Below are 13,842 nucleotides of genomic sequence, written 5' to 3' on the forward strand. Positions count from 1 at the left end.
CTGTTAAACTTAAACACAGGCCAGGTGTGGTGGCTCATGCCTGTAATCCCAGCACTTGGGGAGGCTGCGGCAGGTGAATCACCTGATATTGGAAGTTCACTGGAGAAAACCCATCTCTACTAAAAATACAAAATTAGTCAACCATGGTGGTGCCTGCCTGTAATTCCAGCTACTTCGGAGGCTGAGGCAGGAGAATTGCTTGAACCCAGGAGACAGAGGTTGTGGTGAGCTGAGATGGCACCATTGCACTCCAGCCTGGCAACAAGAGCGAAACTCCATCTCAAAAACAAAAACAAAACAAAAACCACTTCAACACAACAAGCTCTTTCCCTGTCTTCCCAGCATCTTTACACATGCTATGCCCTCTCTCTGGCGGCTTCTTCCTCCAGATATTGACGAGGTTCTTCTCCTCCAGGGTTCAGCCTAAATGCCCTAAAACAGGCCTTCTCCAGTAACCTGTGACACTCTGTGCACCGGGTCCTTTTACCCTCACCCCATTCTCCCTGCAATTCCACCTCCTCCACATCTTCCTCCTCTTCCGGCCCTTGTTTGTTTCTTTCATGGCACTTAGTATAACATGCAATGATTTTTAGTATCTAGGGAGCTACTGATCTATTTCTGCTTCCCAGGAGAGTGTACACTCTGAGAGGAAGGGCAGAGATCTTGTCCTGTTCCCTCTTGCGACCTCAGCACCTCCTACAGTGCCTTGCACACAGGGGACAGTCTATATTTTTTGGTGACTGAATGGTGTTGGACTAATACTGGCAGAGATGATTCTGCTGGCCCATCATCAATCAGGCTTGCACTTTATGTTTCCAGTAATGCTCTGAGGGGTGCAGTAAGACGCGACCGTGTGGAGAGTTGTAAGGCTCGAGGCTGGGCTCTGAGCTGAGTGACCTTGGCTAGGCTGTGTAGTCTCATCAACACAATCTCTTTTTCAGTAAAATGAAGGGTATTTGGGCTCAGTCTCCATAAAGTTATTTCTTGGTCTAACAGTCTACGAAGCAAGTAGATAGACTGAATGCCAAATAGAATATTCTTTGGCAATATAAAGGAACAGCATTCTGAGGTGTGCCACCACATGGATGAGTCTGGAAAGAGTGCTGAGTGTGAAGCAAGCATCGTAAAGGACCGTGTGTTTTATGATTCCATTTAAATGTCCAGAATAAGCAGACCCTTAAAGACTGCAAGTAGATTCATGGTAGCCAGGGCTGGGGTGGGTGGAGAGTGGGGAATTATGGTTAGAGGCATGGGGCTTCTTTTTGAAAATATTCTAAAGTGGATTGTGGTATTGGTCGTACAAGTCTTAAGTTGTAAGAAAGCCTACTGCATTGTACAACTTAAATGGTGAAGTGTATGGCATGTGTCTTATATCTCAAAAAAGCTGTTTTTTAAAAAATGGTAATTAGACTTTATGGTTTTCAGAGAACCTTCCCATAGACTTTTCTGTCAATTTCTCAGCATCATCTTATATGTTTCAGAGAGACCAGAGGAAGGGGCTAACCTTTTGTTGATGACCTACACTGTGCCAGGCATCATGCTAGTTTCTATCTTGATACAAACAGTATAAAATTAAAGGTGTGGGCTCCAGAACACAACTGCATGAACTCAGATTCTGCTTGGCTGCCTATCAGCTGTGTGATCATTAGGCAAATTACTTGCCTCTGTTTCCTTATCTATAATGGCAGTTGTTGTAAGGGCTAATGCGTGGAAAGTGGCCAGTACTCGTATGACTATTTCCTCTGTGCTTTTGTGACCTTTTCTGCTCCTTGAAGCATTCCCTGGAGGAAGGCGATCCTTGCTCTGTCCTTTAGGTGACGCGTTTTGTGAGAGCATGTTTTATGCAAGGTTATACTTCTAAGAAAGGGAAAAATCATTACCGGAGCCCAGGTTGGGTACTCAAAGTATCCTACGTTTTTCTCTCTTTCACACCGCCTCTTGGGCTCCAGTAATGGGATGGATTGATCCAAATCCAGCCATACTCTCCTGCTCGGACCCTCTTGTGTTCAAGATCAGACATGGACACGATGGCGGGTGGTCATCCAGCATCCCGTTAGCAGCCATGGAGTAGACTGAGTTTAGTTGCCTGGGACTCTTTTCAACCTACCACCCATTTATGTATTTAGTCAAACACATTATAGGTGCTACAGAAACCCCAAAGGGAAGGTCTTTTTAGGTCATCAAAGAAGTTTTTTTGTTTTTGTTTTTGAGATGGAGTCTTGCTCTGTTGCCCAGGCTGGAGTGCAGTGGCGCGACCTCCGCTCACTGCAACCTCTGCCTCTCAGGTTGAAGTGATTCTCCTGCCTCAGCCTCCGGAGTAACTGGGATTACAGGGACATACTATCACGCCCAGTAGTTTTGTTGTATTTTTAGTAGACACAGGGTTTCACCATGTTGGCCAGGCTGGTTTTGAACTCCTGACCTGAGGTGATCCACCCACCTCAGCCTCCCTAACTGCTGGGATTACAGGCGTCAGCCACCTCGCGCAGCCAGTCAAGGAAGATTTTAAAAAAGCTTTTCACTTCCTATTCATTTCTGTTTTGCTGCCTTCGATAGCACCTACTTGTCTGGCCATGGGGCTGAATAGGGTTGGCTTTGCCATCTGTGGAGTTCCATCATGGCCATGATGAGGCCTCACAGAGGTGAACAAGAGCCAGAGGCCTGCTTAGCACATGACTTCAGCCCTCAGCCGTGAGTCCCAACACCAGGGTTGTTGTACCGGTGAGGGTTCGTCTCAAGAGTTTCCTCTGTAAATATTATTTCTCCAGGATGTCCAAGTTTCATAGCTCATTTTCACTAGATTTCTTTCTGGCTCAGTTTCCTAAACATATATCTCTCTGCAAGCAGGGCTGGCAGGAAGAAGCAACACCCAGCCCAAGCAGCTCGTGTAGCTGGCTAGGTGTCCAGCTCTCTCGTGTGACTTCATTCCAGTTTTCCAGACCTACATCCTCTTGCAGCTGCTGCTCAGGACAGGCAAGGAAGGAGAGAGCGTGAGAAAGGGGAGCCTTGGAAAGAGAGGGAGGGGCTGACCACACAGCAGCAGCTCCTTCCTCGGGTGACAGCTCAGGATCGGGGACAGAGAGCCATTCAGTCAACACACATTCACCTACAAGGTGCTGGGACTTGCGTTCAGTGCCAGGCATGGTCCCTGTACTCTGGCCTCCACATGATTAGGGATACAGACAGATAATCCTAGGAGTGATTGATACAACAACAGTCACAAATCTCCCCTTGTTTTTGAGCTAAAAGCAAACAAGTCCAAAAACTGCGACATTCTTTCTCTTTCTCTCTCTGTATGTATAGGTTTTTTTTAAAATCCCCTTTCAAAGAAAGGCAGAATAAAACATACAGTGAAAAAATAAAAAAACAAAATTACAGTGGGAGAATATAGTAAATCCTTGATTAAAATTTTGTTTAAAAAAAAATACAGGCTGGATACGGAGGCTCATGCCTGTTATCCCAGCACTTTGGGAGGCCGAGGTAGGTGGATCATGAGGTCAGGAGATTGAGACCATCCTGGCTAACATGGTGAAAACCCGTCTCTATTAAAAATATAAAAATTAGCTGGGCGTGGTGGAAAGCACCTGTAGTCCCAGCTACTCGGAAGGCTGAGGCAGGAGAATCACTTGAATCCGGGAGGCGGAGGTTGCAGCGAGCCGAGATCGCACCACTGCACTCCAGCCTGAGTGACAGGGTGAGACCCCGTCTCAAAACAAAACACAAAAACCCACACAATACAACATGTGCAGCTCATGAATATATCTGTAGTAAAATATAAAACTGTGCACCAGACACTGACCAAATTCATACAAGCAGCTGCTTTGGGAAGGAAAAGAGGAGCTAAGACTGGGAGAGGAATTGAGGAAATGTTTCCTTCATCCTAAGTCTATTTCTTTATAAACAATTCTGAGGTAAGAACAGCCAGCTGGTGCCACTGGAGACTCTGGGTTATGGGATTTCTGGGGTTTGCTGGTGTTTAGTCTGACATATCTAGTGCATAGTTTTACATTTTACTACGTATACATGAGCTATGCACATTGTTTTGTGTATTTTACAAAATTTTCATCAGGGATTTGCTGTGATCACCCTGATTCTCCTTCATACCTTTCAGGATGGCAGCTGATGTGTTAAAGCTCCGTTCTTAGTCAATGGGACACTCAGAGCTGGACAAGACTCCTGCTTTGGGTTCCTGGTGGCCCCGGAGATGTTTTATGACCCAGCTTAGGCTTGAGTCCATGTTGCATCTAGACCTGAGCATAGGTACCCATGAAAGTGGGTCTTCTTGAGGGCAGATAGGGACCCAGGAGAACTGCGGAGGCAGGATGGGGTTGAGGCGCCTCTAAAGCTATAACTTCTCTGTCCACTCCCCTTTTCAGTACCCTCCACCAGGTTAGAGCACAGAGCAAAGGAGGAGGAGCAAGCCTGTCTTCTTTATCCCATACCAGGATCTAGGACTTGCTGTCTATGAACAGGAAGGTCAGTGTCTCTCAAGCATCCCAAGAATGAAGGGGCAAGCACTTTTTCAGAAGCAAGATAAGTCCATGGTTTTCATTTATCCTCTTCTGAAATGGGACATTAACAATATTTAACTGAAGAAATGGAAAGCAACTTTTAAAAGGGTATGCTAGTGAAAAAAATTTCTTGGAGAAATTCAAACTTAGATAAAGCATTTGTAAACATGTGCAGGAAGAGGGTTGGAAGCGTTTGCTTGGTGGATTTGTGGCTGTACGTGCCCCCAGTGGAATCCAGAGACCTGCTCCTTTACTAAGAGTCAGTTGGGAGTGTTGGTTTGGGAACAGCCTGTTGGTCAGAACTACGTATCAATGACACTGAAATGTGCAAACTCACCTTTACGGGTCTTACCCTTCCTTGTCCCATGCTCACTAAACCCTATCCCGAGTCCCTGCACACCCGGGGAACCTACACAAATGGGAGGCCAGAGCTTCTGCATGGCTGTGCTAGCTCCCAACTAGGTGTTCGCCCCTTTTGTCTGAGGAGCGATACCTTTGTAGCTTTGATTTTCTCCTCCGTTACCCAAAGCCTTCCATTAGGTCTTCGCAGTAGTTCGTTCACAGTAAGAATAGTGATCCTTTACTTCCCAAAGGCAGAAAGAAGGAAAAAGAGTTTTGAGCCTGCCAGTGCCGAGAGAGTCAACTTTGAGGTCCCGCACCCTGTTTCTGAGCCCCAAGGTATCATAACGTCTTCCTGACCTGTCCCAGGAAAACGTCAAGATAAGACCACAACTGGTGCATTCAACGAGGAAAATGCCTGGAGGGAGGGGCTCTGCTTCTGTAGCAGGTCTGTTCGTGGCCTCTCAGCCTGCTTTCCACCTCTGCTCTCCAACGAGAGGCCAAGACAGATTACGTGCCTGGTTTATTCTGGGTTGGAGACTTCCCGTCCTTTGCCGTGTTTACCCAAAGTGAGGTCAGCCTCATTCAGAACTTGGTGAGGTTGTTTTATGTCAGTGGCATTTATAATTAAAATGTAGCCACAAGCTGGGATTCGTAAAACATTAGAGAAAGACAGAGAAGGGGAAAAATTGAATTTGGGGGAAAATAATTCCAGTGGTTAAAAAAATATACATATACGTACATATATATACACAAATATATATACACATATAAATATATATACACACACATATATATAAATATAAATATATATATTTTAAAAACTTTTCTTAAAAGGTGTCTGCTTCTTTAATGTCTTAAAAAGATGCCTGGAAAATTTTGATACAATCCAGAGACTGAATGACATATATATAGACACACACACACACACACACGTGTGTGTGTGTATATATATATGTATACGTAAATATATATATACACGTGTATGTGTGTCTATATATATGTGTGTGTGTGTGTATTTTAAAGTTTATATATAAAAACCTCTATATAATCAGATGAGGGTTGTGGGGAGGAAGGCAAGGGTCCTTTCCATCACATGTGACTGAGGCGAGAGCACCCTGTAGCTGAAGATGTTCCTACCTGGAGACCTTCCCCTCTCTCTGACTTCTGGCAGTGGGGTCCAGCTTTGCCCATCGTGGTGATTTGAAAAGCTGTTTTGACCTTGCGCCTATGCTGGTTGGGGATGAAGTGCCTTAATCGCTAGGTGCTGAGTGATACCAACCAGAGAACAGAAGTCTGGGACTCCCCTAAAGCAACAGGGCAGGAGGCATTTCACCGAAGAGCAATCTGCCTTTTAGAAAGGGCTACAAAGTAGGATTGTTTTGACCAGTGAACTCTTGCTAGTGCCTTTAGGATGTGGCTTGATTTATAAATATTTGATTGGCATGCACTTTGCTCAAGAACATTTCCATTTGTGCAGTGAGTGGTGCCGGTAATTCTGCTCCCCACGTAGCCTCTTGCGTGCTTGGGGAGGTGATGTGCTGTGGGCCGTGGCAGGCAGCTGCAGGTCTGGCATGCTTGTGAGCAAATTATTCTCTAATTATTGTTCTAGTTATTAATCCCATTGAGGGATAAGTCATGGTCCCCCTTCGCCAGAGAGGAAACATCCCTGAAAGAGCAGAATCAAACACAGAGCAGACGTTCCCTGCCAGAAGAGTGAGGCGGGGTGGGGCTTGCTGTCCCTGTGCCTGGGTGAGGTATGCCTCTGTGTCAGGCCTCAGTGGCTTCACCCAGATAGTCCCAGAGAAGCTGGGACAGTCACCCTCAGTTCTGTGAGCAAGCATAGCATTCATTTATTCTAACAGACTTGAAAGATGAGCTGGCTAGGTAAGGAAGGCTCAGGAATCCTGGAAGAATGATTAGTTTCATTTTTTTGAGCACTTTTGTGCCTAGCAGTGTGCTGAACACTCTTACAAACATCACATTAAGACGTCTACATTCCTGTAAGTGGGTACTGTTGCCGTTCTTGTTTTTAGAACAAGGCAACCGAGGCACATTGAGAAGTAACTGTCCCAAGGTGACACAGAAGTGGTAAATAGCAGTGTTGGGACCTGACCTACCTCCATCTGACCCACAGCACTGATGTTTACTGAATCAGTTTGCGGGGCAGAACCGCCGTCACGGTGTTGGGGTGTCACTGGGTCAGTTTGCGGGGCAGAACCGCCGTCACGGTGTTGGGGTGTCACTGGGTCAGTTTGCGGGGCAGAACCGCCGCCACGGTGTTGGGGTGTCACTGGGTCAGTTTGCGGGGCAGAACCGCCGTCACGGTGTTGGGGTGTCACTGGATCAGTTTGCAGGGCAGAACTGCTGTCATGATGTTGGGGTGTCAGGGTTGGTGGGATATGGAAGGAACCTTAGTCCTGGAAGCAGAAGACATGGTTGCTGCCAAGCCCTCCCAGTTAGGAGCTGGTCACGCCTGTTAGCTGCAGTGCTCTTAGAGTGATGATAATTAGTAACCTCTCAAGGCTGTGGTTAGCTGGAAGTGAGAGTTCAGCATAATGGCCAGCACATATCAGGGCTCCATAGATGTTTGTTGAATATTTGGTTGAATTTGAATTTAGTGGCCACCAAGACAGTTCACTCACCCATCAAATTAATGTTCACTGGGTATTTTACCAAATGGCAGGCAATGTGCTAGACACCATATTTGTAGTGTTGAGCAATAAGAGACAAAGTCCTTGTCCTCAGGGAGTCCAGTGGGAGGGAAACACCATTAAATAATCACAGAAATAAATATAGAATTACAACTCCGAGAAGAACTGCATGGTACATGAGACACTACTGAAATGCTTGTGTCCAAAATGGAACTGGCCATCTTCCCCTGGACCTGATGCTCTTCCAGAACCTCCCCCTCTGATGGTGACACCATTTACATGTCTCCCTGAACTGAAGCTTAGCGGCCAACATGAACCTTCTCACAAAGTGTGCCGATCAGCCCTGGAATCTATGCAGCACTCCCTGGCGGATTCTGCCTAGCCTTCACAGCGTGGCAGCATAACCAGTGTTCACAATCCAGACTGCTAATTGTCTGCTGCAGTGATTTGAGGAATGGTAACAGGACAGACCCAAACCGTCTTCTCTGCAGGTCACAAGTCCACCAGTAGACATTTTACTCAGATCTCTATGAGAATGGCCCCCCGACAAGTATCTGTCCTAGGATTAGGCCACTGTAAAAAAGGTTAGGTACTTGGAAACTCATTCTCCTAGAAGTAGGAAGAAGGTATATTTGCCCAGGAAAGATCAATGACTTGGGGACAAAGGGAAGCTGTGAAAGGAGTTACTTCTGCCTTGTAGAGCTCAAAGGCATATGTACGGTTCTATCTTGTGTGATTTATTTAAATTTTTCTATTGGCTTTTAGAAATGCTCTTTCTGAAGATAGTCTTAACATGTGACTCCACCTGTCACCTCAGTCTTTAATCATGCTCAAACTAGTGATCAAAAAATTGAAGACACCCCCTGGCCAGGACGTGCGGACCACATTTAGCCAGGGAGCATTCGCCTCATGCCTAGCGGAGGCAATTCTGAATAACTCTTGAAATTCAGGGCCGGGCGCGGTGGCTCACGCCTGTAATCCCAGCACTTTGGGAGGCCGAGGCGGGTGGATCACGAGGTCAAGAGATCGAGACCATCCTGGTCAACACGGTGAAACCCCGTCTCTACTAAAACTACAAAAAATTAGCTGGGCATGGTGGCGCATGCCTGTAGTCCCAGCTACTCAGGAGGCTGAGGCAGGAGAATTGCCTGAACCCAGGAGGTGGAGGTTGCGGTGAGCGCGCCATTGCACCCCAGCCTGGGTAACAAGAGGGAAACTCCACCTCAAAAAAAAAAAAAAAAGAAAAAAAGAAAAAAAGAAATTCAGAAGGGCTCTGTCAGTACCACCACTGAGCAGAAGAGGGCGACAGAACCACATTCAGGGAGTCCCCAAGACTCCCCTCACCTGCAGAATCTTAGGAGATAGAATTTTCGCCCTTGTGAGGCACACCGGGGAGTGCTGCCATTCCGATTCCCAGGTGAGGAAACAGTCTCAGTGAGATTAAACGATTTTCCTGAAAATTAGCTGGGAACACTAGAGACCCTTAAATTACTAGTCAGGAAATGATGATGGGAAGAGTCCCAGGGTTGGGGGGCTCCAAGCTTCTTTTGCAGAGTATACAAACAGAAAAAATGTATGATGGAAAGGATAGTCATTGTCCAGGTTTCTCCAGGTAAAAAGGGGCAGAGCAGGCTTGAACTCGAGCCTGCTGACTCTGTAGCACAATATCCAGTTCTGGTATTGCCAGGTACAGGGATGGACTTCTGGCCACCCAGCTCACTTACTCTGCCCTCTGCCCTCTTGGTCCTTGTTCCCAGTTCCAGAGTAAGCAAATAATAGGCCCACACAACAACACCGAGTGTTGGCAGAGAGACCCTGAATCCAGGCCTGTATCTAACCCCTTGACTTTCCTGGGTGGCAGTACTGTAAAAAAGGAGCTTAGAAAGTTCTCAGATTCGACACTGTGTTACCGTATTCTGGGCTGAATGTATGGGAAGCTTGATGATGATAAGTGCAATATGAAGCAACATGTGCTGTGCTGTTCCTCTGTGCCAGGCACTGTGCCAACAACTCTCACTATATTACCTCATTTAATCCTCCCAAGAAACTGGTGAGGCAAGGAGTATTAGTATTCTTTTTGTACAAGTGAGAAAAGTGAGGACAGAAAGATACAGTTGCCCAAGTTTACTTGGAAAACAATCCGGCTTTCCTTGAATGCAGACATCCTCATATAAATGCCCAAGGCTACCTTGTGCTGCTTTCTAGAAGTTCCTGACATCTTAAGTCAGGTGGCCAGATCCACTGTGGACTCCAGAAGTTGCCCCAGCGTTAGGCACCCAGAATGCAGTCTGTCTAATGAGGGAATGGCAACAATGAAGCCATTGTCCATTGCACCAGAAATTCCAGTATTGGAGCCTCTTGTTATCCCCGAATTCAAGAGTTCCCAGAAGAGCTAGCTTAACCCCAAGGAACACATCACGAAGCTTGTCTTTCCTCTTGGGTTCTGAGGACCAGAGAGCATTCCCTGCTTTTTCAGAAAATTGGTAAGCTGTATTAGGAACTCTTAAAACCCAGAGAAATTAAAGCTTGTTCCCTTGTGTTGTATGGGGAAGATCACATGAATTGAATATCATGCCTGACACAATGGACCACCACCTACATCCACTGATTTGTAGTAAATACTGCTTATGTCTGCTTTTAACAAACTAGATCTTTTTGTGCCTCACTCTGATACCTGTTTTTCCCTGAGTATAAGGCATTCAGCAAGCGCATTTGAAGATAAGCCATCAAAACAAAGCCCAAAAGAGCCAATTCTGCAGCTGCAAGCCCCAGCCCCAGCCCCAGCCTTCCTGCTCTTCATCTCAAGGGTCTGTGCAGCGGGAGGGAAGGAAGGAACAATGTCACCTTGTGTGTAAACGCCAGCGTCCATCCCCACTACCTGTGCATCTGAGGGTAGAGCGTGAGCACCAGCTAAGTGATCATTTGTGCTTAGAGCCTACAACTTCTGGTGCCTGGTCCATGGATAATTAAGACCACCTGATATATAAACCATCATGTCAAAGTGAGCGCTTTGCACTGCATTTTAAAGCCAGTCCTACAGAAACTTCCTGCCTGTCCTCTTCTGTATCTCCTGATTTTCCTTCTCTTGGTTTGTGGCATATTTGACTCTTAAGATTGCTGACCCTTGGCTGGGGGCAGTGGCTCAAGCCTGTAATCCCAGCACTTTGGGAGGCTGAGGCAGGCTGATCACACGGTCAGGAGTTTGAGACTAGCCTGGCCAATATGACGAAACCCCGTCTCTACTAAAAATACAAAAATTAGCTGGGCACGGTGGTGTGTGCCTGTAGTCCCAGCTACTCGGAATGCTAAGGCAGGAGAATTGCTTGAACCTAGGAGGTGGAGGTTGCAGTGAGCCGAGATCACACCACTGCACTCCAGCCTGGGTGACAGAGTGAGACTCCATCTCAAAAAAAAGAAAAAAAAAAAAAAAGATTGCCAACCCTCTAAGCAGGGACTGGATCTGACCTCTGGCTTCTCTGTAGCATCTGATGCTGATGCTACAGTGGGACTCGGGGAATCTCAGATAACATCACGATGGGACCCAGAAACCTAATATCAAACACCGGAAGAACCAAAACAGAAGGAAGAGGTTTTTTATACTTAGATAGTCAAGAAGATTCTTTTCTCCAGAGTCATACCTTTATTTACCAACACCCTCTGAGAGCTGGGCTGCCAGGAAGGCCTGGAAGAGAGATTCAGCGTTTGGCACGAGTCGCTCCCACTCTCCAGCTTCTCTACGGTCTGGAGAATGACTTTACCCCTGCTGGTTACCACAGCCACATCTGCGCGATACGCAGAGGGAAAGCTGCATAATTTATGATGTGTAAGACTACGATTATGAACTAGGATTTCACAAATCAAGCCCAGTGGAAACATAACCAGGAGAGTCAGTTGACTTGAAACGGAGCCCACATCTCTGTGCAGGATTTACCGCCATGCCTGTCTGGTTCATCCCCTCGTGGAGCACGCAGGCCCCGGACCAGCCTTGGGGCCAGATCTTTCACTAGTTACAGAAACCTGGGAAAACATACAGCGATTGAGCACCGGCAGCCCGTTCTGTTGGGTCAGCAGAGAGTGCTTTAAAAAGCTTGAAATAGGACACGTTTAGGTAAGTGGTGGCCCCCACAACTCCCTCTTTTCCCAACCCAGACGTTTTACACATTGATGTGAGTCCACCTCGGCATGTGGCGTGCCTGAATAGAACCTTGGAGAAGCAAGTATCTCTCCTTAAGTATGCTCCTTCCTCCCACCTTGACTACAGAAGATGCCAGAAAGGGAAAGGGGTGCCATAGAGATGGGCTTACTGTGCTGGTCGCTCCTGTCCCTTGTCCCATCCACTGTGCCATCCGGAAGGATCCTCAAGAAGTGGCCCCCGTTGCTACAGTAGAGGAGTTTGGGCTTCTTGTAATTCCCTGGAGGCAGATCAAACTTCTCGGTCAGGGCTGTGAAGGTGGTGATTTCCCCTTCAGCCATGGTTCAGCAGCTGTTTCTCCTGGCACTTTCAAGACTGTAAGAAATGGAACAAATCTGTAGTCAGTTCTTCCAGCAAAGGCACAAAATGCACTTTGAAGAAAGGAAGGACAGCTCCCAGGCACAGGGCTCCTGGGCAGTGAGTAACCACAGCCTGCCCAGGTGATGCCCGCAGTCAGCGGGGCTGTGAGGTGGCTGGTGGTTAAGGAAGGATGGTCCCCGGCATGGGAGGGGTTTCCAGGCCATGTCGCTCTTCCCAATTGGACACAGCTTTGAACCAAGCTGTGCATTTTTTAGAACTTCAAATTTAATCGTTTGACCAAGAGGAAAAAAAAATCATGTTTTGGTCCCTCCTCCTGGTCCACACACATCCTCAAATTCAACACCAAAGTTGCACTAAAATAACACGCAGGGTCTGGCTGAAACCCACAAGACCTGAAAGGCCAGGATCCAGGTTCTGCCCTCCACCCTCACGCTGCCTTGACGAGATACAGATAGCACAGATGGCACAGATGGCCTGAACACTCAGGACCTGCACGCAAAGGCACAGGAGGCCTTTCAGGGACACAACACGGACAGCAAAGGGTTAGGATGTAAACGGAAACTTCTGGATTTTCTGGGGGAAACAGAACTGGAACCAGGGGAAAAGGCACAGAGTGGGAGTAAGTGGGTTTTTTAAAGGAGAAACACCATGTCAAAGGAAATTTTATGAGACAGATGATGAGGAAAGCTATGCCTGCTTCCTGCTTATTCCACAGCTTTCCACATAGCTTCACGTGGCACAGAGAAGGTGAGCCTGTCCCTTGCATACAGGCTGCCTTTATCCTAGTTATTTTCTAATGTGAGATAGAACACAGAAACCACCATATTATATATAATATACCTCTAACATTATATATAGCTACTACATACAAACTTATATTACTAATGTGAAAATGCATCACTTACACCTCAAAGGACTAAAAAACAAAACCAGTGAGCATTAGAGTTGGTTAAAGCATATACTTGCCCCACCATTTAGAAGGAAGTGCTGATGACTGAAAAGAAAGAGGCCAAAAAGAAACCAGGAAGCTAACATGGGAGCTGCACTTTGTAAGAGTAAGTAGTGAATGTGATCATCAATACATATCGATTATCAAGTGGCCATGGAATAAAAATCCTCATCATTTAACGTATTTTGGGCTACAGGTCATCTCAAGTAATCTCACCATAATCCTTTTAGGTAGACACTAACATTATCCTCATTTCTTTCCTTTTTTTTTTTTTTTTTGAGACAGAGTCTTGCTCTGTTTCCCAAGCTGGAGTGCTATGGTGCGGTCTCGGCTCACCACAACCTCCGCCTCCCAAGTTCTAGCAATTCTCCTGCCTCAGCCTCCCAAGAAGCTGGGATTACAGACATGCACCACCACACCTGGCTAATTTTTTTTGTGTGTTTTTAGTAGAGATGGGATTTCACCATGTTGGCCAGGCTGGTCTCGAACTCCTGACCTTGTAATCTGCCCACCTCGGCCTCCCAAAGTGCTTGGATTATAGGTGTGAGCCACCGTGCCTGGCCTTTTATCCTCATTTTTAATAAAATAAAACAGCTTAAAGATGTTCAATGGCCTGCCCAAGGGCAACAGCTAGTAAGCAGTGGAGCTGAACCTCAAAAGGGGTCTGGGAACAGAACGCCCCAATTTGCCCTTAATCACCATGAAAAGGTTTAGTGACTTTATTAGCATTAGTCTTTTAATGAGAAGTGGGGTTTTTACCCATTGCCTGGCATGTACATCTGTCACCATAAACTTGTCATTCATGTACTTATTCATTTGTGACCCAAAGGTTGGCTAGCTCCAACAGCCTCTCCTTTTGCCCCCATGCCAACCACG

General features: G+C 46.6%; 1 protein-coding gene and 1 long non-coding RNA gene across 6 annotated transcripts in view; one reads left to right on the forward strand and one right to left on the reverse strand.

Annotated features, from left to right (window-relative positions):
- LOC116525813 overlaps positions 1 to 13,842 on the forward strand; it is a 373,035-nt gene that overhangs the window by 211,266 nt on the left and 147,927 nt on the right. The gene's annotated exons all lie outside the window — the stretch shown is intronic.
- The window catches only part of FGF1 (fibroblast growth factor 1), a 110,255-nt gene that overhangs the window by 11,555 nt on the left and 84,858 nt on the right, over positions 1 to 13,842 (reverse strand). For all 5 annotated transcript variants that reach the window (XM_032241922.1, XM_032241673.1, XM_032241844.1 and 2 more), the window contains exon 2: positions 11,809 to 12,011. In XM_032241922.1, coding sequence (XP_032097813.1) covers positions 11,809 to 11,977 — 169 coding nt within the window. In that variant the 5' untranslated portion in view covers positions 11,978 to 12,011. The remainder of the gene's footprint in view (positions 1 to 11,808; positions 12,012 to 13,842) is intronic.

Source organism: Sapajus apella, unplaced genomic scaffold, assembly GCF_009761245.1.
Source record: "Sapajus apella isolate SASKATOON/1434 unplaced genomic scaffold, GSC_monkey_1.0 scaffold1, whole genome shotgun sequence".
NCBI classification, from domain to species: domain Eukaryota; kingdom Metazoa; phylum Chordata; class Mammalia; order Primates; family Cebidae; genus Sapajus; species Sapajus apella.